General features: G+C 34.2%; 1 protein-coding gene across 1 annotated transcript in view; it reads left to right on the top strand.

Moving 5' to 3' along the window:
* ETNK1 (ethanolamine kinase 1) overlaps positions 1-24,712 on the top strand; it is a 60,651-nt gene extending 35,939 nt beyond the window's left edge. The window contains exons 5-8 of the mRNA XM_004448646.5: positions 8,310-8,393; positions 10,407-10,567; positions 18,486-18,559; positions 18,878-24,712. Of these exons, the coding sequence (XP_004448703.1) occupies positions 8,310-8,393; positions 10,407-10,567; positions 18,486-18,559; positions 18,878-18,950 (392 nt within the window). The 3' untranslated portion in view covers positions 18,951-24,712. The remainder of the gene's footprint in view (positions 1-8,309; positions 8,394-10,406; positions 10,568-18,485; positions 18,560-18,877) is intronic.
* The last annotated feature ends 537 nt before the right edge of the window (positions 24,713-25,249 follow it).

The following is a 25,249-nucleotide window of genomic DNA, read 5'->3' on the forward strand; positions in this document are numbered from 1 at the left end:
TTTCCCAGAACCATTTGTTAAAGAGATTATTCCTTTCCAATTAAGTGGTCTTTGCCACCTTGTCAAAAATCAGTGTGTGAGGGTTGATTTCTGAACTTTAATTTCCATTCCTTTGGTTTATATATGTCTGTCCTTGTGCCATTGCCTTATGTTTTTGTAGTAAGTTTTAAGATCAGGAAGTGTGAGTCCTCTAGCTTCATTCTTCTTTTTCAAGATGGATTTAACTGTTTGGGGCCTGTTACCCTTCCATATAAATTTGATGATTGGCCTTTCCATTTCTGCAAAGAAGGTTATTGGGATTTTGATTGGGGTTGCACTGAATTCATAAATAATAATATTTTGTCTTCCCATCCATGAACACAGACTGTCCTTGCATTTATTTAGGTGCAGTTTGATTTCTTCTAGCAATGTTTCGTAGTTTTCTATCTAGATATACTTTTCATCTGTTTTCTTTGTGGTTACCATAGGTTTAAAATTTAACACCCAACATATATAACAATCATATGTGGTTTGTTACCAATTCTTAAACTTCAATAACATGCATATATATTTTTCTTATAACCCTCTGGCCCTGTACCATTTTTTTGGTACTTGTTAACCATTTATATATTTGTACATTGTATGCCCAAAAAAGGTAAATATTTTTTTGCATTTCCATTTTAGCACCTGTGGGTAGGAAAAAGTTGTATTATATACCAAACAATATACTACAATAAAACTGGCATTTATAATTACCTAAAATGTTTACCTTTACGCAAGTCTGCAAGTCTTTATTTCTTTATGCCACTCTGAACCACTATCTAGTGTCCTTTTCCTTTCAGTTTAAAGAATTCCTTTTAGCATTTCTCGAATAGCAGGTCTAGTAGTGATGAACCCCCTTAGCTTTTGTTTATCTGTGAATGCCTTAATCTCTCCTTCATTTTTAGAAGAAAGTCTCACTGGATATAAAATTCTTAAAGGGCTGAAAGAAAACAAAAGCCATTCAAGTGTTACATTCCACTGCTCTCTTACCTCCATGGCTTTTAATGAGAAATCAGCACTCAATCTAATTGGGACTCCCTTGTATGGAACACGTTGCCTTTTCTCTTGTAGCTTTCAAAACTCTCTTCTTGTCCTTTACATTCAGTAATGTGATCAGCATAAGACAGGGTGTATGTTTATCCTGTTTGGTGTTCTCTGGACTTCTTGGATGTGCATAGTCACATCTTTTGCTAAGTTTGGGACGTTCTCTGCCGTTATTTCTTTGAATATGCCTTCTGCCTTTTCCTCTTCTTTTTCCAGATTCTCGTAATGTATATATTGGTGTGCTCTGGTGTCTCAGAGTGCTATATTTGCTTTTAATATCTTTTTTTCCTTTCTGCTTCTCACTGTCATTCATTTCAAGCATCATGTCTTCAGGTTTGCTGCCAGCTCCAGTCTGCTCTTGAAACCGTCCTGGACATTCCAGTTATTGTGGTCTTTAACTCCAGTAGTTCTGTTTGGTTCCTTTTAAAAATTTTTCTCTCTTTCCTAAGACTCTTACTTTGCTCCTTCATTGTTTTCCTCATATACTCTAGTTCTTTCTCTGTATTTTCCTTCATCTCCTTGAGTGATTTTTACTTTCATTATTTTAAAGGCATTTTTGGTATGTCCACATTCTTAAGTTGGTGTTGTAGGGAGGTTTTTTCCCCTCCTTTTTGGATGGGCCATCATTTCCTTTTTGTTTGTCTTATTCTCTGTTGCATACTGTACATTTCAATATTTTAAAAATGTTAGCTCTGGGATTTACTCCCTGTGATGTCTATTATTTTTTTAATCAGCTGGTATAAGGTAGATTTTCTTGAGCTTAAGCCCAAGGTGATTCAGTGTATACGGTTTTCCCTCTCTTTCTGGGCTTCTGACTTGTCATGGGATTTTCCTTTGTTGTTTTAGAGTTGCCCTATTTACAGGAGTTTGGTTGTCCCCTCTGCTTCCCAGGGGACAGACCTCTGTTTCCCAGGTGTTTGAAGCTGGCAGGCCTTTGTCCCAGACTTCTGCCTCTATAAGTTTTTACACTCCTTTTGTTGTCTCAGGCTGCTTTGGCCTGGCCTGGTGGGCAAATTCTGGGTGGAGGAGCACATTGGAGAGAACTTTCCCATGTTAGTCTTTCCCAGCCGAAACAGGGCCAGGGATTCAAGAAGGGGGTGTAGATCAGTTCCAAAGTATCCTGGGGTGGGGGTATCAGAAGGGCACCAGGAGCTTCTCTGATAACTCAGAGCTGAGCTTTCCTGGCCTGCCCAACAGTTGCAGCAGCCCTTCAATTAACTGTCCCCTGCAGAAGGGCAGTATCTTTTAAGGCTCCGTTGCTACTGCCTCTGTTGGGGTCAGCTTGAAATAATAACTGCCCACAGAGCCAGGCCCCCGGTGATCCAGATTCGCCAGTCAAGAGCTGTGATCAGTGATCGGCCATGCCCAAGTCTTCTTGGGGAAGAAGATTTTCTTTTTTTAAAGATTTATTTATTTATTTCTCTTCCCTTCCCCTCCGCCCCGGTTGTCTGTTCTCTGTGTCTATTTGCCGTGTCTTCTTTGTCCATTTATGTTGTTGTCAGCGGCACAGAAATCTGTTTCTTTTTGTTGCATCATCTTGTTGTATCAGCTCTCCGTGTGGGCAGTGCCATTCTTAGGCAGGCTGCACTTTCTTTCGTGCTGGGCGGTTCTCCTTATGGGGCACACTCCTTGCGCGTGGGGCTCCCCTACGCGGGGACACCCGTGTGGCAGGGCACTCCTTGCGCGCATCAGCATCCGCATGGGCCAGCTCCACACGGGTCAAGGAGGCCCGGGGTTTGAACTGTGGACCCCCCATGTGGTAGCCAGACACCCTAACCACTGGGCCAAGTCCGCTTCCAGGATTTTTTTTTTAAGGAGATGCTGGGGATTGAAGCTTGGGCTTCATACATGGGAGGCAGTCAGTCAACCACTGAACTATAGCTACTTCCTGGGAAGAGGATTTTTCTTTCACCAGTGAGCTATCCAGGGACTGGACCCCATGGTGGCCTGCCACAAGAGGAATGCATGGGCACCAGCTGTGTGGAGAGAGCAATTTACCATTCTTTACTTAAGCCTCTTCCTCTTGCTCGTCCCTGAATGCTGTTAAGTGTTCTTCTGCCCTCTGGAGTTTTAAAACAGTTGTTTTAATGGAAGGAGTGAGTCCTGGCCTCCCCACTCTGTCATCTTCCCACAGTCCTCCATACATACTTAATTTGAGCACTGTTGATAATCTAGAACTTAAGTTTTCTTTATATGAAACTTGGAGATAGTATTTACTTCATATAGTTCCTGAGAAGATTTAAAATCATGTATATAAATTATACAACACTGAACCAGGTACTTAGCAATTGTTATGAAAAGGGTTGGCAAACTTTATTTGTAAGGGGCCAACCAGTACTATTTATTTTAATCAGCTGGTTATAAGACAGAAGACTTTGCTTTTGCAGGTCACATTGTAGTATTCGTTTGAGCCATTTGGCTCTGTTGTGGTGTGAAAGCAACCATAGACATTATTTAAATGAGTGAGTATAGCAGTGTTCCAGGAAAACTTTATTTACAGAAATGGGTGTTGTGCTACATTTGGCTCAGGCCCGCCAAAGTTTTCTGATACCTTTATTGTCATTGTAAGATGCATTTTTTTAAATGTCTCTTGAGTCTGGAAAAAAAAAGAAAAATGGTGACTCTTAAGCCAGAAGGCTAACTTTGTTCTATGACTAGTGCAATTATGGTTCATAGCTATGAGGTAACAATTCTGTTTGTCTTAAAGTACAACTTACAGTTTCTATCTTAAGTATAACTTGGTAGATTAATTTAAAATTGCAAAATGTATATGTATACATGTATTTGTATACATACATACATACACTGAGACACACTCATACACAGCTGTTTTCACCTGTGAATGTTGGTGAACTGGTAGGCATTCCAGAAAGAAAAAGGGCCTCTACTTGCTCCCACCATGTCATTTGACAGGATTCATGAATATGAAAGAAGAGCTTCTTCTCTGAAGCTTTTGAAAAGTTAGGTAGTGCCAGAACTTAGGGGTTGGTAAGCATATACTATGTAAAACAAGTTATAATATTGCTTATTGATCAACTTACTTCATATCTAATATTTTAATTTAAACTAATCCTTTAACTGCTGTCATGTGAGAAGCAATTGTTGAGTCTTTTGAGATTGTGTCTTGGTACCTTGTCAGACTTTTTATTAGTCTGATGACTTTGGTGGCTGTTTCACTTCCCTCCCTCTTCCCCCATTTCTTCCTAAAAGCCTGTATGTAAAGATCTAATACAGAACTTTAAATTTCAGTAAGGGCAATTACTATTTAATTTCTCTGTCAGCAAAATACAAGAGGCCGATTTACAACTCTTTGAGCAAATGCAAGTGGAAGTAAAGGAAAGTGTTTTCTGGGAATTATAGAATAAAACCAGGTTTTTAAAAGTTTTATACAATATAAATAGAAAATGATGAGTCACTGTTCTTAGTCACTTTTTCATTGGTTATGTTTTTAGAATAGAATAAATACAACTTTTATTTTTTTTTGCATTTGGTAACCTGTATTTTCCAGGGTGGAGTTTTTATGAAGAATAATCTTAACTTTGTTTTAGCTTGTACTTTGAATTGCTATTTAGCATATATTCTTATGTAAGGTAATAACAACTTAAATGGACTGTAAAACCTGAACTATTAACGCAGAGCGACCTAAAATAAATACTATTATGTTAACTAGCTAATTTAGTTTTTTCTCTACTTGTGCATTCAGGCCCTTTGTAAGTTCAATAATATACTTGAATTCAAGATTATAAAAACTGTTACATGTTTTGTTCTTTAATATTTCATGCTTATTTTGCCTTTTTTCTCCATTTAAACGTGTCTTTATCATTGTCTTAAGCATTCTCTGCAAAACCTTCATTTATTCCACTAGTATTTGAATACTTTCTGTGTGTAGGGCTTACACTGTGGATTGCCTGATGAAGGATCAAGGGACATACTCCCCATTAAGGAGGCCATATACCATGATGTGGAAGAGTCAGATCATTAAACAGATATTTTCATTTAGAGTGATGAGTGCTATGGTGAAGTATACACCTAGGGTACTGCTGGATACTAGAGTGAGGTATGAAGGGAGGATTTCTCAGAGCAAAATACTCGACTTTTTCTGCACAAGAGAGAAAGCATTTTGTTAACAGTATAATTATGATTTCATTTTCTCACTGCTTTCTCTGCACTACCTAATGTTGCTGAGTGTGTACAGGGAGATGGAAAATTTTCAGGTTCTCATATTGATTATTTTGCTTTTTATTTTTATCTTTTCCTTCTTAACAATGATAAAATAAAGAAATCCTGGCAAATGTTTCATGTAAATTATATACCCTTAGTTAATAAATTACTTTTTTGTTTGTAAAGTACTTTTAAAATTGATACACTATTTCAGCTGTACTGAGGTTTGAACAGTTTAATTCAGTAGTGTGAGGGTTTCTATTTGGCAAAGATGTGCAGTATATATAAAATGTAGCTTTTGAAAATTCAGGTTTATGGTTTTATTTATTAAATATTAAATATATTTTTATTTCACTATCTGTTAATCAGCCTTCTATTTATATAATGATAAATAAAACACAGTTCTAGCCCTTAAAGCAGTGAGTGACTCTTTACTTTTCAGGAGTCAAGGATCTTTTGAGAATCCCCTCCTTAGAAAATGCACATCCATATGAAACTTTGTATACAATTTCAGGGGGAGTTCTTGTCTTCCTACCCTGGAGGAAAGAATTCCAATTAAAATTTTGTGTCTTAAAGAATTAATAAGGTTGTCATGCCATGTGAGCTTTTAATTATTACTAGTGATGTGAAAATTCCTCTAAATTATTGGAAATTTTTGAAATCAGAGAAAAGTTAAATTCGTAGATGAAAAAAAGTTAAGTGATGGTAATTTGATTTTTCTGGCACCCAAAACAAGGGAAGTAGGCCTCTTTCATTTTACTTTGTTGCAGAAGATTAAATTTAAGGTTGAGTTCCACTTTGTTTGCAATAGTTTGAAAAAGAATAGTTAATGCAGATTTTTTTTTAAGTTTTTTTCCTTTTAAGCTTTGTGTCTTGTAAAATGTGAGTTTGCCAAATTTTCTTCATCTGCTACAGATTAGGTATGCCATTGTTGCTGCCATGTGGCGGCGCACCCCGTGCTTCTTAAACGCACTGACTGGAGGTTTATCGCATCACTTGTTCACATGCACGGAGCCTGGTAACAGCCTCATCTGTATCTTGTTAGCTTCATTTTCTTATTTTTTTAATTTCATTATTTATAAACTCAACATAGCATTTAAAATAAAGGCTAGTTTTAATGGATTAATGCTACTACAAAAAGTCATTGCTAAAATTTTCATACTGAAACAGACTTTTTAACTTTTCGTTAAAATGATATATGCTTTAATTAAATTGTATTTACTCTACAAGCAGGTATATTTTACCTGCCATTTAAACTATATTTGCCAAATTCTAATATAATTTCAAAAATTGAAATCGAAACTTTTATTTATGTGGCAAAAGTAAGTTTCAGGACTAGGCTGTGTATTTTTATTGGCATTTAACAGTTAAATGAGCTGTATAAGAATTTGTGTTTATAGAACTAAAGTAATCAACAGCTGAAATTTTAAAAGTTATATATTAAAACTGGTTGGTTAACTAAGTTGTGCAACTAACTATATCTTATGTCTTGATTTATTGAAATCGAGGTGGAAAAGGGATCTGAATCATTGTGTTTAGTCTAATGACAGTTTGTATAAAGAACTCACTTATCTTTCTCCTTTAAAATAACTTTTTTCCTTCCTAAAATATTTATTGTAAAATAATTTAAAAATAACAGAAAATTATAAGGAAAAAAGTCTCTTACTGATCACTAGGAAATTAAACCAGTTGAAACATTTTGGAGTGTTTTCATCAATCTTTTTTTGCCTATGCATTATGCTTTTCTTTTTCTCTTTAGACATAATATCTTAATAATTTGGGTCACAGTGTATTTACTATTTTGTATCTTTCATATAACTCTGGAATTCCCTGGTTACCAAATAACTTTTGGAAATGAGATTTTTTTTTAATGGCTGCAAAGTATTTTATCATGATGGTGGTCTTCACTGTTGCAGTCTTAAAGATTCTTGAAAAAGAAATTTTAGAACATGTTCTGACTGCCCATCTGCAGTTTAGTAAAGTGATTGGTTAACTTGAAGACTTTCTGTGGGATAGTTTGTTGTGGAATTCAAGAATATAATCCTTATGGTGGTTAAATTGCATTGATTTATTATAGTCGCCAACATTTATTATATCTATATGAATATAAATTTAATACTTGTGATTTGATACTTTGATAATACTCATCCATTTTACTCTAGACTTTTTACAAGTTTAGATTATATATTAAATTTAATTATATTAAAACTTTTTTTGCTTTCATTTAAAAAACTTGTTGCCATGTTTTTTTTATATACCGTTTTTTTCTCTGTTTAAATATCATTAAAATACTTTCCCAAATTAAATTTATGAATGTATATCAAAACATTATAGTTCAAAAGCTGTTTATTTGGGAAATGCCAAATGTATATAGATCAGAAGTTGGTTTTACCTTAACTTGATGTTTAAAAAGCAGAACTAACCGGGCAGTTGTTATGCACCCTACTACTGCTTAGGAATGCTATTGGAATCCTTAATTCTGTAGCATTCCAGGAAAATGTCAGAGTATGAATGCAATCTAATATTTTAAAATAGGAATATTGTTAGAAGTTGGTCAGCAAGAATTCTTATAGCATAACTGCAAGTTTCTCAGAATTCAAGTCTTTAAATATAGATAGTTTAAGGATTTAAAAAGTTTATATTTCATTTTCCTATGAAGATAAGCTTGTCCATTCACTGTTGGAGTGTCACAGTTAATTTTCTGTTTAAATTGCATAGGTTATTAACAATTTCCAAAGATAAATTTTCATTTTTAATTATACTTTAATTTTAAGTAACTTATGACCCCTGTGTGGCAAAAAACATATTTTGCCTGTGTTTGAACTTGGAGTATGTATTTCGATTTTTCTTTTGTGTAGTGGACATTAATGTTCACAAAGAAGCTGTTGACCAAGATATGTAATTTGAATTTTGTAAAGCTCATTGCCATAAAATTCACAGCCTTACCCTGTTAAATGTCTCTGAAGTGCCTGTAACCAAGCACGTACAGTGAGACAAAATATTGGAAACTAATTACAGGTAGCATAGGGATTTTCCGATCTTATATATGATTTCTTATGTCTTTGTTTTTGTGTCTCACATAGGTGATGTACAGTTCATTGATTATGAATATTCTGGATACAACTACCTGGCATATGATATTGGAAATCATTTCAATGAATTTGCAGGTAAAATCCAGGGCATTACTAATAGAGTAATTTTAGTTTTAAATGATAGTTTTAGAATACTTTTATTCTTTAAAGATCAACTGGGAGCAGGAGTAATATTTTCACCACTTCTTCCTGCCTTTTTTTATTTGTTTTTATCACTAGAGGAAGGAGTTGATCAAAATTTCATTCTTAATTGCCGTCAGAAAATAATAAGAGAATAATAATACCTGACAAAGTACTAGGTGCTTTATAAATTTCATCTCATTTTTTTTTTTCCTATACAGCAGTCCTGTGAATTGGGTAATATTCCCAGTTTACAAGTGAAGAAAGTAACTTTACACTAAGGTTACAGTAAAATACAGAGAACTAAGATTTGAACTCAGATTTTTTCTCTTTTAAAAACCTTTGTTGTTTCCATTGTGAACCAGGCTTTTGAAGTGTAGGTTAGCTAAAGATCCTCAAGAATTTTTTCTTTTGTCTTTGACCATGAGTAATTGAAAATTTGGTCAGTTTTACCCTTGCAGATTAATCTTTAATAATTGCAAAGTAGAAAAGTTTTAAGTATTTAATGTAATGAATTAATTTAAAATCTACTTTATGACTAGTTGGAATATGAAATGCTCTAAAATTAGAGCGTAGGAAATTCCCCTAGATGACTTAAACACCTAGCAGGAACTTTTCATTGTTGAATTTATATTTGTATACTTCATACATTCATGTATTTTCATATACTTTAGGTTAATCATATTGGGAAAAAAGTGGGAAAAAATTTGAATTTATAATTTCTAGGCTATCATATGTACATATATGTACATATATGTATGTACGTATGTGCTGTACATATTTTTACATATCTTGTCTAGGAACAAGCTGTCCATATAATAAACACCATATTAATAACAGTTATTGTAGCTATAGATGTGGATGTAGCTACTTACTTCTGTGGATATGAAAGAGGAAACTCCAGTGACTCAGTGTGGTTTTATGGAGAAAAAAACTGAGCTAAAACTTGAAAGATGAGTAGAATTTGAATATGCAGATAGAAGAGAAGGGAGGTCACTGCAGGAAAGGGGAAGAAAACTTTAGGCAAGTATACCTGTTTTTCTAAGATGTAAGGTTCATGAAGGAGAATAAGAGGACTTTAAAACTGGAGAGCAGGGGATCTGAATCTCTGGACCGACCATATGAAAGCCAGGCCCTGTGCCTCAACAGACTTCAGCCCCTACACTCTGGTTTATTGGACTCACCCCATTAAGCTAACATGGAGTTGAAGAAGGTCGGCCACCACACCATGGAGCTAAGAGTGCCTACAACTGAAAGCAGGAGGATTGCATCCAGCATTCATGTGGAATCTAAGCCCCCTTTTGATATAGATGTGGAGTGGACACAACCAATCCAAGGTCCACAGGATGGAGGAATAGAATATGGATTAGAGTGGACTTACTGATACTCTATTCATGAACTATTGTGATTAGTAATCGAAGAAAATATGGCATTGCTGTGGAGGAAGTGGCCATGGTGGCTGCTGGGTGTGGGGAATTGGAGGAAGAGATGAAATGTGGAAGTGTTTTCGGGACTTGGAGTTGTTCTGGGTGGTGCTGCAGGCACAGTTACCAGACACTGTAGGTCCTCCCATGGCCCACTGGGTGGACTATGGGAAAGTGTGGGCTATGATGTGGACCATTGACCATGAGGTGCAGCGGTGCTCAGAGATGTATTCACTAAATGCAATGAATGTCTCATGATGATGGAGGAGAATGTTGCTGTGGGGGAAGGAGTGGGGTGAGGGGGTTGGGGGGTATATGGGGACCTCATATTTTTTGAATGTAATATTTAAAAAAATGAATAAGGACAAAAAAATAAAAAAATAAAACTGGAAAGGTAGTTTGGGACCAACTTATGATCCTTGAATGAATGCTAAGGCAAAATACTTGCCCTTTATTTTCTGGGTTCTAAGTGGCATGGATTATTAAGGTATGCAGAAGAGAATGTGTTTTTAAAGTTCTTAGTGTATTTCTTTTTCCACTGTAGGTGTGAGTGATGTAGACTATAGTCTCTATCCAGATAGAGAACTACAAGGCCAGTGGCTGCGCTCTTACCTTGAAGCCTACAAAGAATATAAGGGCTTTGGAACTGAAGTTACTGAAAAGGAGGTAGAAGTGCTCTTCATTCAAGTCAATCGATTTGCATTGGTAAGTTTAAATGTAAACAATTTATTAAAACATACTTAAATATAATTTAAATTTCTAAAATTTCATGATCTTATAAACATTAATTTACCGTTTTAAGTTATGTGTTCTTCTGTTCAAAATTACAAAAAAATATGATTTTTACAGTTCCCTCATTGCAGTGTAAACTGCTTGAGAACAAAAATTTGTTCAGTTCGTTACTGTATCCCCAGCACCTAGAATTAGATACCTGGCCAGGTGATAGGTACTCAGGAATTACTTGTTTAATGAATGGATTCTAGTAGGGTTAAGATTAATGTCTGAAGCAGTTTTAATGTTATATCTATTTTCTTTCTTTACTGTATGAAAAATATATAATCAAGGACTGATACAAGGAAAATGAGATTTTCTGCAGAGTATTATTAAGTCATCATATCTGAATGTAATAATAAAAGTAGCTTGGAAGAACCGGTGAAATTATGTTTTTATGACTTGACTAGTGTTTTGTCTTAACCTTTCAGTAGTTTTTTGAGCTTCTTTGGTGTTTTAATGCTTTATTATTATTATTTTCAAGACCTACTTCTCTTTACACTCATTTATTTCTTTATTTTTAATTCTTCATTTAAGTCATCTTTCAAGAATGATTTGATACATTAGAGTGAGATTTCAGCTAAGGTGTTAGACAATTAAATTGAGTACTAGCTTGAGGTTATTCTTGCTCCTCCTTTTTAGTTTTAATATAATTCTGTGTACTTGACATGGGGAATATTTGCTATATCGTCTTTACAAATAGATTCAAATGGGGGCTCACAAGTTTACTTTTCCACAGTCTTAAGAGCAGCATTTCCCCAGAGCCACTCAGAATACATCTCAAGTAAGAGGGTGTGCTGAAATATGACTTTATATACTTTCCTGATATCTATTTTGAGTAGATTTGTTGGTTAAATTGATGGCATACTCTCCAGCTGGTCCTTGGATGCCTGTTATTTCTATTTATTCTATTTAAGTATGATCTTAAAGTAGAGATTATGTCCCCCTCCCCCCCACTAGGTCCTTTAATTAAGAATCAACTAAAAACTTCTGTTTAGCCAATGTCTGTTTTAACATGAGGAATATTTTGTTGCAATAATTTATATTTTTCTGTGTGCCCTTTTAATTTCTCATATTCCTAGGTCATAGAGTTTCTATTAATTTCCATATTAAACCCACATAGCTCATAAATCCTTTAGGCAACAATCCCATTATTTATTATTAGAAAGCTAATTGTTTTTATGCTCCACACTACTGCAATTTTTCCTTTTTCTCAGTACTGTAAAAAAAATTTAAAGAATTGTATGATACCAATTTTAAGAGGACTAGAAATAGCAATATTGCAGAGATAGCAGATTAGAAGTTACTTGGGAGAGGTGGAATGTTTGTAAAAATGAAACAAAGTAAAAAAAAATTCACATAAGGCTTACCCTTAATGACATAATTAACAGGTCATTTTAAACTTCTTAGTCCTTATCTTACTTGATCTGTCCATAGCATTTAAAAGTATTTTTGGTTGATTCTTAAAATTTTCTATTTCCTTAGCTTTTGTGATACTGTTCTTCCTTTATTCATATCCTGCTTTTTTGTGCTTTCCTGCTTAGTCTCTTTTCCTGACTCCTTTATCATCTCCTCTTCCCCCAACCTTCTTATATGTTAGTATGCTCTAGTGTTCTGATTTTGGGCTCCCTCTCTTCTCATTTCATATTCTTTCATTAGGTGGTGAGTCCCAGGGCTTTATTACCCTTTCTGTAAATGATTCCAATTTGTATTTTTGTGTACTGGTAAGCCTCCAGATCAGTACTGACCCCTTTATCTTGGATCCCATTAGTATCTGACTACTGTATATCCAAACCTGAATTTATTTTTTGTGCACCCTGTCCTCTGCCTCATTATTCTTTATTTTTCTGTATTGGTTTAATTAAACCATCTATTCAGTTGCTGTGTTTGGAAATCAGGAAATTTGCTTTCATGCCTTGTTCCTCTTCATCACATTTCTTGCTTTTCCAAGGTCTGATATTCTTGGTTCCTAAAATCCTCTCAATGCCAACCCTTTCACCTTAATTTTATAACCTTTGAAATTAAGGCCTTAATCTCTCGTCCCTGTTAGCCATTGCTGTTTGTTTTTGGTTTTTTTTTTTGCTTCCAGTTTTTTTCTCTCTCTTTAATTCATCCTGTACATTAAAAAAAGTGATATTTCCAATAGTTAGAATATAATTAATGAGGCTGTATCACTTTCCTATTTCATGGTTTCCCATGACCTCTGGAATGAAATCCAAATGATAGCATCTACAGATTCTTATTTCCCACCTCACACTTTTGCTCACGCAGAGTCCTCTTCTGAATATTCCATGATGTTTCAAGCTGTTATACTTTTGTATAGGTTGATTCTTCTACCTAAAACACTCTTTTTTCTACATCCCCTAGCAAATGCCCCTTATTCCTTATGGACATGTCTAAAAACTGCTTCCTCTTTTGTGAACCTCCTTTTTCCTTGATCATTTGTTACTAAGAAGACAAGCATAAGAATTCATTAAAAATTAATGAATAAGGGGGAGCAGACATTATTCAACCCATTGAGCGCCCGCCTTTCACATTGGAAGTCCTGGATTCGGTTCCCAGTGCCTTCTGAAAAAGCAGAAACCAAACAGCAAGCAAAACAAATGAAAAAACCAACTCAAGGAAGCTGATAAGGCGGTGGACTTGGCCCAGTGGTTAGGGACCGTCTACCACATGGGAGGTCCGTGGTTCAAATCCTGGGCCTCCTTGACCCGTGTGGAGCTGGCCCATGCGCAGTGCTGATGCGCGCCAGGAGTGCCGTGCCACGCAGGGGTGTCCCCTGCGTAGGGGAGCCCCATGTGCAAGGAGTGCACCCCGTAATGAGAGCTGCCCAGTGCGAAAGAAAGTGCAGCCTGTCCAGGAATGGTGCCGCATGCACGGAGAGCTGACGCAGCAAGATGATGCAACAAAAAGAAACACAGACTCCCGTGCCACTGACAACAACAGAAGCGGACAAAGAAGACACAGCAAATAAACACAGAGAACAGACAACCAGGGTGGGGGGGGAGGGGAGAGAGAAATAAATAAATCTTAAAAAAAAAAAAAAGGAATCTGATATGGCTTAGTAATTGAGCACTGGCTTCCCACATATGAGGTCCTGGGTTCAATCCCCTGCTCCTGGTACCTCAAAAAAAAAAAAAAAAGTAAGGGCAAAAAAAAGGAAGTCTGCATAAGATCACAGTACCTTTTTTTAAGATTTATTTTTTATTTCTCTCCCCTTTCCCCCTTCCCCCCTCCCCCAGTTGTCTGCTCTTTGTGTCTATTCCCCGTGTGTGTGTTCTTCTGTGTCTGCTTGTATTCTTGTCAGCGGCACCCAGAATCTGTGTCTCTTTTTGTTGCATCATCTTGCTGCATCAGCTCTCCGTGTGTGCATCGCCATTCCTGGGCAGGCTGTGCTTTTTTGGTGCTGGGTGGTTCTCCTTACAGGGCACACTCCTTGCATGCATCAGCACTGTGCGTGGGCCATCACACTGGTTAGGACATCCAGGGATTGAACCTTGAACCTCCCTGTGGTAGGCGGAAGCCCTATCTGTTGGGCCAAATCCACTTCCCCCACCTTCTAATACCTAACATAGATGTTTTAAAATAACTGATTAGTAAATGTTTATTGCTCAGGACGTGACCCAGACTTTTAAAAATTATGATAGTAGACTACAGAAATCAAAAGTGCTACTGATTGCTTAATAAGTGTTGTGGAGATAGCACACAAAACTAGGTATTTTCATTGTGTAATTAAACAGTGAAATTTCAGGTTTTTGAACTTGGAGTTTTTTAGACATATCGTTTGCAGATATGGAAGGAATTCTTTCTAAGTGAAGTACTAGGACTATGTAAGGGTTTTCAGAAAATAGTCTGGGGATTTATTTTAGTAATTGTTCACCATATAAAGCTTTTAATTTTTTCTTTTTGCAACAGAAGTAACTTAAAAATTAAAATTACCTTTAACAGAGAGACTTACATAGCTACAACTTCCAGATCTGAGAGAAATAATATATGTAAATCACAGAAGATACTATTTATTATTTAATTTGAATTTAAGCATTCTTTCATTAGCATTTTTGGGAATGCAAATACTAGTTCCTGCCTTGTAAGAATTGTAGGGATGAAAAATTCATTCCTTTTTCATCCATTTAGAGTCTAATATTATAATATGTATATAAATTTTTCATTTTTCACCCTATAAAACATGTTGCCTACCAGAGTGGGACTTTTGGGAGGGTTTATGTATAAGGGTTTTGTAGTGTACAGCAATTACTTAGTTAACATGTTACTATGTGAACAAAAATTGCTTAAGAAGTACAATTTATTAACTCTGCTTAAATTAGTGAGAAAAGCTGGTTTCATGTTTAATTTAGGTCCAGAATGATTCCTGATTTCACATTTTTTTCCACTACAGAACCAACTTAGTGAGAAGATATTAGGTACCAACCATAGATAATTTTATGTCAGTTAAAATATGCCAAGATGATTTAGACTAGCAGTTCTCAATTTTTTTTTGTCTCAGGACCCCTTTACACTTAAAATTTTTTAAGACCTCTATGGACTTTTGTTTATGTGAGTTATATATATTAATATTTATCATTAAATTTAAAACAAAAATTTTAAATATTTATTAAATATTAAAATAAATTCATTACATGGTATCATAAATGCCATTTTTTAAAATGAAAAAATTAGCTCTTTTCTAAAACAGAAGCAACTTAATAAGTATGGCATTATTTTATATATTTGCAAATCTCTTAATATCTGGCTTAATAGAAGACAGCTGGATTCTCATATCTGCTTCTGTATTTCATCTGTTACAATATATATTGTTTTGGTTGAGGTATAGGACAAAATCCCAGTTTCAGACATATATATTATTGCAAAATGGAATATTTGCCTTTTTAAACAATAATGTATATTCTTTCTTGATATACACAAAAACAACAAGTGGTAGTTTCTTAAGCTAGTTGCAGTGTGCTATCTGAATATATCAGTTAACTTTTTGTGCTTCATTACATCAAAATCCACTTTGGTTTACCTTGTACTTTAAATGGCTTTTACCAGTGCATGATTTTGTAATTATAACATCATTTATTAGTTATTTGGAAAGTACTGATTTGTTGCATTGCACAGATCTTCCAGATGTTGGCACGTTTCATTATATGATACCAAGAAATTATATTTGCTGGTCATTAGAAAAGCTTTAAGTTCTTTATTGGAGAACTAAGAGCCAATGGAGTCAAATACATATTTTCTAAAAGTAATTTTAGGTTGAAAGCTCAAATTTTATCATTGACAACAAATATTGTCAATTGTTTTCCTTTTTAAAGCTCCAGGATCCCTTTTTATATTTGAGATAATGTCTGTCAAATCCCCAAGTCTGATAACTGTAGTTCATATCACTTAACTTTTTGAAGTAAGAATGATATTCCAACTCCTACACTCTGGTTTATTGGACTTACCCCATTCAGCTAACATGGAGGTGAAGAAGGTCAACCACCACACCAGGGAACCAAAGAGTGCCTACAACTGAAAGCAGGAGAATTGCATCCAGCATCCATGTGGAATCTAAGCCCCCTCTTGATATAGATGTGGAGTGGACACAACCATTCTAAGGTCCACAGGATGGATTAGAGTGGACTTACTGATACGCTATTCATGAACTATTGTGATTAGTAATCAAAGAAAATGTGGCATTGGTGTGGAGTAAGTGGCCATGGTGGCTGCTGGGGGTAGGGAGTGGGAGGAAGAGATGTGGTGTGGGAGCATTTTTGGGAGTTGGAGTTATCCTGGGTGGTGCTGCAGGGACAGTTACTGGACATCGTATGTCCTCCCATGGCCCACTGGGTGGACTGTGGGAGAGTGTGGGCTATGGTGTGGACCATTGACCATGAGGTGCAGTGGTGCTCAGAGATGTATTCACCAAGTGCAATGAATGTCTCATGATAATGGAGGAGGTTGTTGTTATGGGGGGAGGAGTGAGGAGAGGGGGGCGGGGGGTATATGGGGAATGATATTCCGTTATAAGTGTGTGAATTCAGCTCACAACTCAATCATACAAGTACTTTTCCCTGAGACATCTTTTGTACTTTGGGTGTGCAGACAATGTGCCTTATATTACCTCCTTTTTCACACTCAGCATATTAAAACAAATGTTCAAGATGTAATAAAATTACTAGTTTTAATGGCTTCATAAAGAACATTCTTTAATGAGACTGGGTTTTTACTGTCAACCCATTGTGATGAAGAATAAGACAGTTTAGTGCTACTACTGTCTTCACTATTGTTAGGTGCTAGTAGTTAGGTGCAAGTAGTTTTACCCACCATTGCCTTGGAACATCAGTACAAATGTCACCATAATGGAAATGCCAAATAATATATTAGTATTACAATGAAAATAATTTAGGGCCCCAGGGGTCTCCCAGGGGTTCATGTACCACATTTTGAGAACTGCTGATTTAGACTTTCAAAAGAAGGAATTCATTTCTTTTCATAATTTACTTCTTGTTATATTACGTGCATCTTACAGATGAGGAAACAAAAGCACAGAGAGATTAGTTAAATTGTTCTAAGCCACATAAGTAGTACATTTGACTCCAGAGCTTGGTTTTTATTTTATTTTATTTTTTTAAATCATTGTGCTTCATGTGCATGTGACTTTAGCTATATTCTCTATAAAAATAACATTTATTATATTCTGTACTTGTCGAAAGTTATATATCCTTTCAGTGGTAGTTTTTGAGGAAGATAAAAACAAAGTAGAATAGTAACAGCCACATACTTTTAAAATAGAGATCATTAAGGGGTAAAACTTTTTTAAAGTTATATTCCATAAATCTATTAAACAATCCTTTGCAGAATACAGAATGGTTAATATTCTGAGGCTAAAAATTTGTGATTTATTTAAAGTTACAAAGTGGGCTAGTGCCAGAGCCTGCACACGAACCCTCACAACTCATAATTCAAATTAAGAATTCTTTCCACAATATTATACTGCTTCACCTATCATATTAGGCTTTTTTTTTTTAATACCACGCTGAGAGTTGAGTAATTTTTTCTTAGAGACCTTTTGTTTTTATTGTTACTATATTAAATTTAGGTAATACAAAAACCTTGTCTCTAAGACTTTTTCCTAGTTAGCGTATTTCTAATTAGTAAGAGAAGTAGCTGGGAAGTGAAATTTTATTAGCGTTACCACAATTTAAAAATATTGTGTTATCTGCAAATAGATTGTAAAGCACATAAACAGTATTATTTTACAGTTCCTAATTACTACACATTCTTTTTTCCTTTAAATCCTAAAACTTATTCTTCTCTGGCACTAGTAAACTCATGTTACTTTTTATGTTCAGTAATACAGAATTGGGTCAATATAATTGCTTTCCAATGTTTGTCATCTCTAAAATATTCTTCTCTTTTAAATACATTGTTTCTGGGATTCAGATTTTCCTTTTTGTTTGCATTTTTATGTCAAGAAAGCAAGGCCTTTGATAACATAGGAAAGCACTTTAGCAATTATAACCATTACAAACACTTAGCCAATAACTGTCAATGCTGATACTGAACTCTGTGCTCTGTACAAAGCAGGTTACAGGAATTGAGCTCTATTTTTTAATTGAAATTAAAATTGATTATAATTTATCATAACCTCTTCCAATACAGACAAAAGTTTTTTTTTATATACAGCCATCCAGATAATTGTAACCTTTAGTATTATCTTTGTTTTAGATGTTTTAGAAAGAAAGCTGAGCATATTGCACATGGAATTAATGAAAAAGGATAAAATTAGCAATTTGATATTTGTTTTACAAAGGAATGCATTATAATTCTTGATTTCCGCCCCCCCCCCCCCACCTCCTTTTTTTAGGCTTCTCATTTCTTTTGGGGATTGTGGGCCTTGATTCAAGCCAAATATTCCACTATTGAATTTGATTTCCTTGGGTGAGTTTAATTTTACTATATGCATTACATTTGTTTCAGTCTTTTTTAAAAATTTAACGTTTAGAACTCATATGAAACATTGCAGTTAATTTTTTCAGTCAAATATTATAAAGGCTGCAGTCATTTAATAATTGGGCTGGGGAAATCTGCTAAGTGCCCTCTGTATTAGAAAAAGTGTCCACTAGATGGTGCAATAAACTAAAAATATGTCCTTTGAAAAGTCTTAAAACAAAAAACCAGCTTAGATGGGTGAGTGGAAATAAAGGATTACATTTTTCAGCTTTGACTAATTTCATCATTATTCTCTTTTCTCACTAGGTATGCAATTGTTCGTTTTAACCAGTACTTCAAAATGAAGCCTGAGGTTACTGCATTAAAAGTGCCTGAGTAAAGAGGAGATTTAATTATTCTCAAGTAGCTGGGCTATCTTTGTGAATCTTTTCTTAAGAAATTCTGAAAAGCCAATATTTGTTAAAATTCTGTTATTTAATTTGGTTATTTTGCTTTACAAATTATGCCTCTAAACAACCAATCTATTTTTTAAATAGACTGAATGATGTCAAGGAATATACCTACTGCTATTAGTATGTGGTATTTAGAAATTCGTTAAATCTACAAAAAGCTATAAAGCTATCAGTTTAATCCTTTATTAATTTAATCTATGTTATATGTGAGTTATTTATTAGACATTTAACATGAATCTGTGGCTGCTTTCATTTTATCTGTTTGTTGAGTATAAACAATGAAAATGATCCAGAGGTTTTTTTTTTTTTTTTAATTAATAGTAAATTTAGTAAGCATTCTAGGTGTTCAGTGTAAACATTTTAATCTTGGCACACTGTAAGTAAAATGAATCATTTATTCTTGAAATGCCAGTCACTGGTATAGATAATTTAGGATGTTCATAATAAATAATCTATTAGGAGGGCCAAATGCATTTATCTTTTAGATTGGTAATTCTATCTTTTAAAATTGAAAAGTATTTCTTTTTGGGGACTATATCTTAGAATTAAATACCCTTCTTTGTACATTGTCTGGGAATAGAATTATTAATATTTTCTATATAATCCTGGAATAGAGATGATGATTTGGTGTTAAAACAATCCGTATTAATGCTCTCACTTGGTCATTTTAGTTATTCATTTCAGTGTTTAAAATTTTACTGTATCAAATTGTTTCTAACCAAAAGTTTTGTTGTACTTACATATTCTAGACTTTTGTTTGTTATTAAATAGTACCTAGTAGATTCATTTGCTGATTTTTGAAATAGGTATAGAAAATTTATCATATTTGGGAACAAGAAAATATCATTTAGAGTAATTATTTTTTACCTCCAGTTTCATTCCTTACATTTTGGTTTCTTGTTTTGTTTTGGTTCTTTGTCTTTTAAATGATAGCAAATGATTATTTGGTTAAGTTCAAGGTAATATGTTGAGGCTGTTAAAGGATTAAATACGGAACATTTAGTACGTTGATCTTATACGTTTAAAATCTGACTTAAAATGTGAATTAAGCAGAAATAGTCATAAGAGGAGGGCTTTTTTAGTTGTTTTATCTTGTTTTTGTTAAGTGTATTTGGAGGATGAGAGGAAAGGAAATTATTATATGAAAGGAAGTTAGATCTCTGGGATAGATAAGTCGGCTTCAAGTTTTGGAGATTGTGTGATGTTGAGGAGTCCTGGTTAACTTTACTTTGAAAACTAGTCTGACAAACTTTGTACTTTGGTCACATAAGTGTCCATGTGCAAAGTTGGCTTACTGTATCTGCATATCCAGTGTATGCAACCACAGATTTATCCCCTGAGAAATTTTGTGGGGAGTCTGATGTAGTATTCCAAATGACTATATTCTCAGACAAGTGCTTTAAAATTCTTGGGTTATTTTGAGATGTTTTAAAGCTAATAAGTAGAAACACTTAAAGGCCATTTAAATGGTAAATTGTAGTGACATAAATAGAGTCTTAAAGTCTGTTTGTATCTATAACAGTGTTAGGACAAGATTTGTTTTCTACCTCCCCAATATTATAAATATTCACTTTTGTTTTTATTAGCAATATTACTATAGGGTCAGTAGATTTTTGTCTAGTTGAGTAAATGAATGGACCCAATTAAAAATTAATAGCTTTTGATATTCTTAAGGTGAACTTGAAAAATTGTTTTTGATGGAATTTTCATCTATGGTTGGAACATTTTCATAGAAGGGTGAAGAATATATAATACTCTTGATATTTTTGCTTTCCAGCTTCTTACAGTGTAACAGTATGTATCTTGGAGAACTATGGGAGGAGAGAAGGGCATTTTTCTACCTTACTCCATATTCTTCAAACCATTTTGAGTAGAGATTCACTGAGCCATTGTTGATAGACTGTGTATAGTTGCTAGCTGTGACACTGTTGTAAGCATTTCAGAGAGGTCCATATAGAAGTGAAAGGAGTGGGGGCTAGATAACAGGGGCTCTTAGAACCTTAGCCCTAGACTATACAGTGGATCTTGTGAACAAAGTGAGATATTTAGGTTATTACCCCATTCTTTGGTAAGATTTTGGGTGTTGTGTTATTCTTACTTCCTGTATAGGTTTTTGGGATCATGGTGCAGGCTATAAATAGGGTTCAAAATTGCTTCCTTCTGTATCGACCATTTATGGGATTATAAAGGAAGGGAAATCTCAACAGTGTTCTAAAAACATCCCTCTAAATTTGTCTTATGGCTTACTGAGATGTCTGTTGCCTTTTTATGTTAAGCTAAAGGAACTTGAATGCCTTACTTAATAACTCAAAACTGGGGTAAGCCCAATTTGTAAATAATGAAAATGGATGTTAGAAGTGGCATTCTTGTATATTCAGTGTTATTCAGTAGACCATAGAGGCCTGGATGCTTTAACAAGCATAATTCAATTAATTTTTTCCCTCTTTTTCCTTGAGTACTTGTACAATCTTTCCTGACCAATGATATTTGATCCCCCTCCCCTGCCCCCAGTCCTATGGTACCATCATTTTCTGGAAATTGAAGCAATGTGATAGTAAATCATGTTGTTCACATAATCATCTGAGATCAATATGAGCACAAAATACTCATCAGCTAGGTCGCCTAAATGTATATAAACCAGTGTAAAAATTTTTTTTTGTAAATTAGTGTGAATTGTATCTTGCATATGAGATTGTGTATTGTTTTGCATTTTCTTGGCATTTTCTTTCATTTTGTAGAAGTTTTCTCTAAGGAAATTATCCAACTCCTTGATTTTGGACTGGAAATAGCCAACCGTTTTGGCTGCACAGTGGGATTACAGAGGAACTGGAAATAGGGTTTTCTGTTTTTGTGTTAATGTCAGCACTTATTTATTTAGCCTCTCAGTGCCTACAGAGACTTTTTTCACTTCTTTAGTTGGCCATTAATTTTTGTGAGGTTAGATTCCTGGAAGCAGTGAATTAATAGATTGTTATATTAATAGAGCTCCATTCTTTGAGTCATGGATGGGAAGCAAATTAAAAATATAACTTAGTGATTGCCAACTGCAGTATTACTCTTTCCTGTTTTCAGTTAGTCTTTTTTGTTTTTTACCAAAAAAGAATCCATGAAGTTTTATATATCTCAATGTGAATCTAAACCCCATGTATACAAGAGAGGTAATAAATAATAGCTCTTAATTCAACTTAAGTATCCCTCAGTTGGCTTCTCTAACTGAAGTCCATTATAAGATTGCAAAAGATGGAGAAGACATAAGTAATCTTTTAATGAAAGCTGTTTTCATTTTAATTGAACCAAAACTATTTTAACTTTGTCAATAAACTTTACAGACTAAAAAAAAAATTCCCTGAACACTAAGTTAGAAATCTCTACTTTTAAAATCATACAGACATTTCCTTTTTTAGATTACACACAAGCCTTCTAAACCATTTTATGAATTCCTTACTTTGTAATGTAAAGAAGAATACTGTGTAGTAGTTATATTTTCTGCTTTAAATTGCTTTACTAAGCATTTTATACTGCATTCCAAAGTGATAAAGATTTAAGCTTTTAATATTACTCAGTCATTCTGTTGATGGAGAAGCTTAATGCTAAGTGGAGAGTTTTGTTATTGGCAGTAACTTGCACTGCTTTACAGAAAAGAAGGCAAGTGCTGGTTATTATTCACGGGAAAAAGAATTAAAATATGTGGTAAAACTACTTTATCCCTATTTCAAAATTGATTTGCTCTGATTCTTCTTTAGTCCATTAGATTTTTAGGATGTCCTTTGACTGGGGCCTTGGTTATATAATGAGGCAATCTGTTTTTCTTTTTTGAAAAGAAGACATTACTTATATTGAACCACCTTTTTTTCCCTCTTATATACCATTTGTGTGATTATAGTGTTATATCTTGGGTTGGATGTCTTTGGACAGAAAATTACATCAATTATTTAAACAAAAATTTCCCTGTCTTTGAAGCTGTTTGTAAATATGTTGCTATGAAAGAAAATACCTGGATTTGCATTACAAGTGCATTATAGGGAGATCTTTTTTTTTCTTTTTGCCCAAAAACAAATGGTGTATTGAAAAATGAAATCTGGCAGAGTTTTAAAAATGTTTCTAATCTGTCATACTTGAAAACTGAAATTAAGGCAATTGCATTGCAGAATGAATTAGATTTTCCTGAACAGATTTTTATACTAAAATATTTTCATTTCTGGACCATTATTTCAAATGGATAGAAAATTTGTAATACTTGGATGGAAAAAATAACAATAGTGCTTGTAGAAATTTTATGTTCAAGACATCCAGAATTCAAGTTGTCAGGTTTCTGTCCTGAAATCTGCTTTCTCCATCCCTATATTTAATGCACTTAATATGCTACTAGTGTTATAAAACATTAGGGTTGAAATATCACTGTATCTGTGTTCAGTATGAATCCTGTAGCTATTGTAGTTATTAAAACAATTGCTCTCTAAAATACCCCTTTAATCCTTAAGTGTCAGCATTTTCTTTTTGTTTACATTTTACCCATTAATGGCATTATAAATACCATTAGTCATGATAAGGCGTTTATAAAAATTGAAAACATTACATATTGTATTTCAACTAATTCAGGAACAGTAAGACACTGCTGACTGATTTGATTTGTAGGTATTCCATTAGTTAAATTAGTTAAAACTCTTAATAAAGGAACTTTCACAGATAGGTTGAAGCCCTATGATTTCCAAAGCTGTTGTGACCTGGAAAAGACCCCTCCAAAAGCAGTGGAGTTGATGAGAGTTTGTACTAGCCATGGTTCTTTTTGTGGTGTGCTGCCTAATAAATGTAGGAGTGGCACACTAAAATTGTATTGTCCAATAATCTGAAGTACTTTCCTGTATTTATCTGTAGTAAAATAACTATAAATAGATGGAATCCACAAAGAAGAAACATTTTGACTGTACTGTATTTAGGAGCCTTTGTACAGCTAAGTTAGTATCCATGACATGAAGTATTTGAATTTTCAAATATACAGTTATTAAAAGGAAGAAGACACGGCATTATTCCATGTACTTAAATATAATTTCCTCATTCAGTTTCAGAAGGAAAAAATGAAATGAGTAATCGTCATTGCGTTATCTTATATTGAGTTGAAAATTGTGACATAAGAGCTTAAATTTGTGTTTATCAAATGTGAACCATAGTAGTATAATGCTGCTTTTGTACATACTGTAAGTGCTACAAATAGTCTCAGCACTGAAAATGTCTTGATACCTCTCAAATGAATGCAACTTTTGATGTAGGTGTTTCGATATGCCTCAGAAAGTACCTGGGTGTCTGAGAACTTGTTAATCTGTTTAGTAATAAAGATACTTCCTGTTTTTATTTTTGCATATTTTCATGTTTAAAATTTAATTTTTACACTTTTCCTACTGTTAATTTAAGTAAAATTTGTTCTGTGGATTGAATGGGGTTGTCAGTGAAGAAAATTAAAAACAACCTCTTTTCATGTAACTGCCTAAGTAAAAATACATTTTTGCTGTATGTTCTGAAACTTTTAATGAAATTGTTTGTACTTCTGTTTAAATGTAGTCGATATTTTGGCTTTATTTCTGTTTAATAAGGCCTTTTACCATTGATTAAATGAAGGAATGTATCTTTCTGAAGAGATTTATATTCTGTAAATAAAAATTGGTTGTAACAATAAAATTGGGTTCTAACTGCAGTATATCCATAAATTTTATTGTCACTTCAACTTATATTTGAGGGGTTCCTTTTGTAGAATAACTGGAAAAACAAGATTTTTCAAATTTGTGTTCCTGTTTGTATATTTGGGGTGATTCTAATTCTCTGATTTTATAATATACTGTTTAATTTTAGAAAAAGTTTACTTTTGAAAATTTGGTTGAGATGAGGATACAGAATATAACAATTTGTGAACAAATTTTAGTTAAAAAATTCATTATTCTTTTAACCACTGCATTTACTTTGTGCCATCGCTATGTTAGGGGCTAAAGGTGGGAAACAGATAAGCACTGTCTGGGACCTAGCAACTTGCATCTAGGGAGAGAGTATCCATTCAGCCCAACATTTATTAAGCTTTTACTATAATTGTCAGATACTGTGAAAGATGGTGGAGATACAAAGATAAAAAAAAAAGATCCGGTTTCTGTGCCTGTATTAGTCAGCCAAAGGGGTGCTGGTACAAAATACCAGAAATTGGTTGGTTTTTATAAAGAGTTTTGTTTGAGGTAGGAGCTTA

The sequence above is a fragment of the Dasypus novemcinctus genome, chromosome 20, assembly GCF_030445035.2.
Source record: "Dasypus novemcinctus isolate mDasNov1 chromosome 20, mDasNov1.1.hap2, whole genome shotgun sequence".
NCBI lineage: Eukaryota > Metazoa > Chordata > Mammalia > Cingulata > Dasypodidae > Dasypus > Dasypus novemcinctus.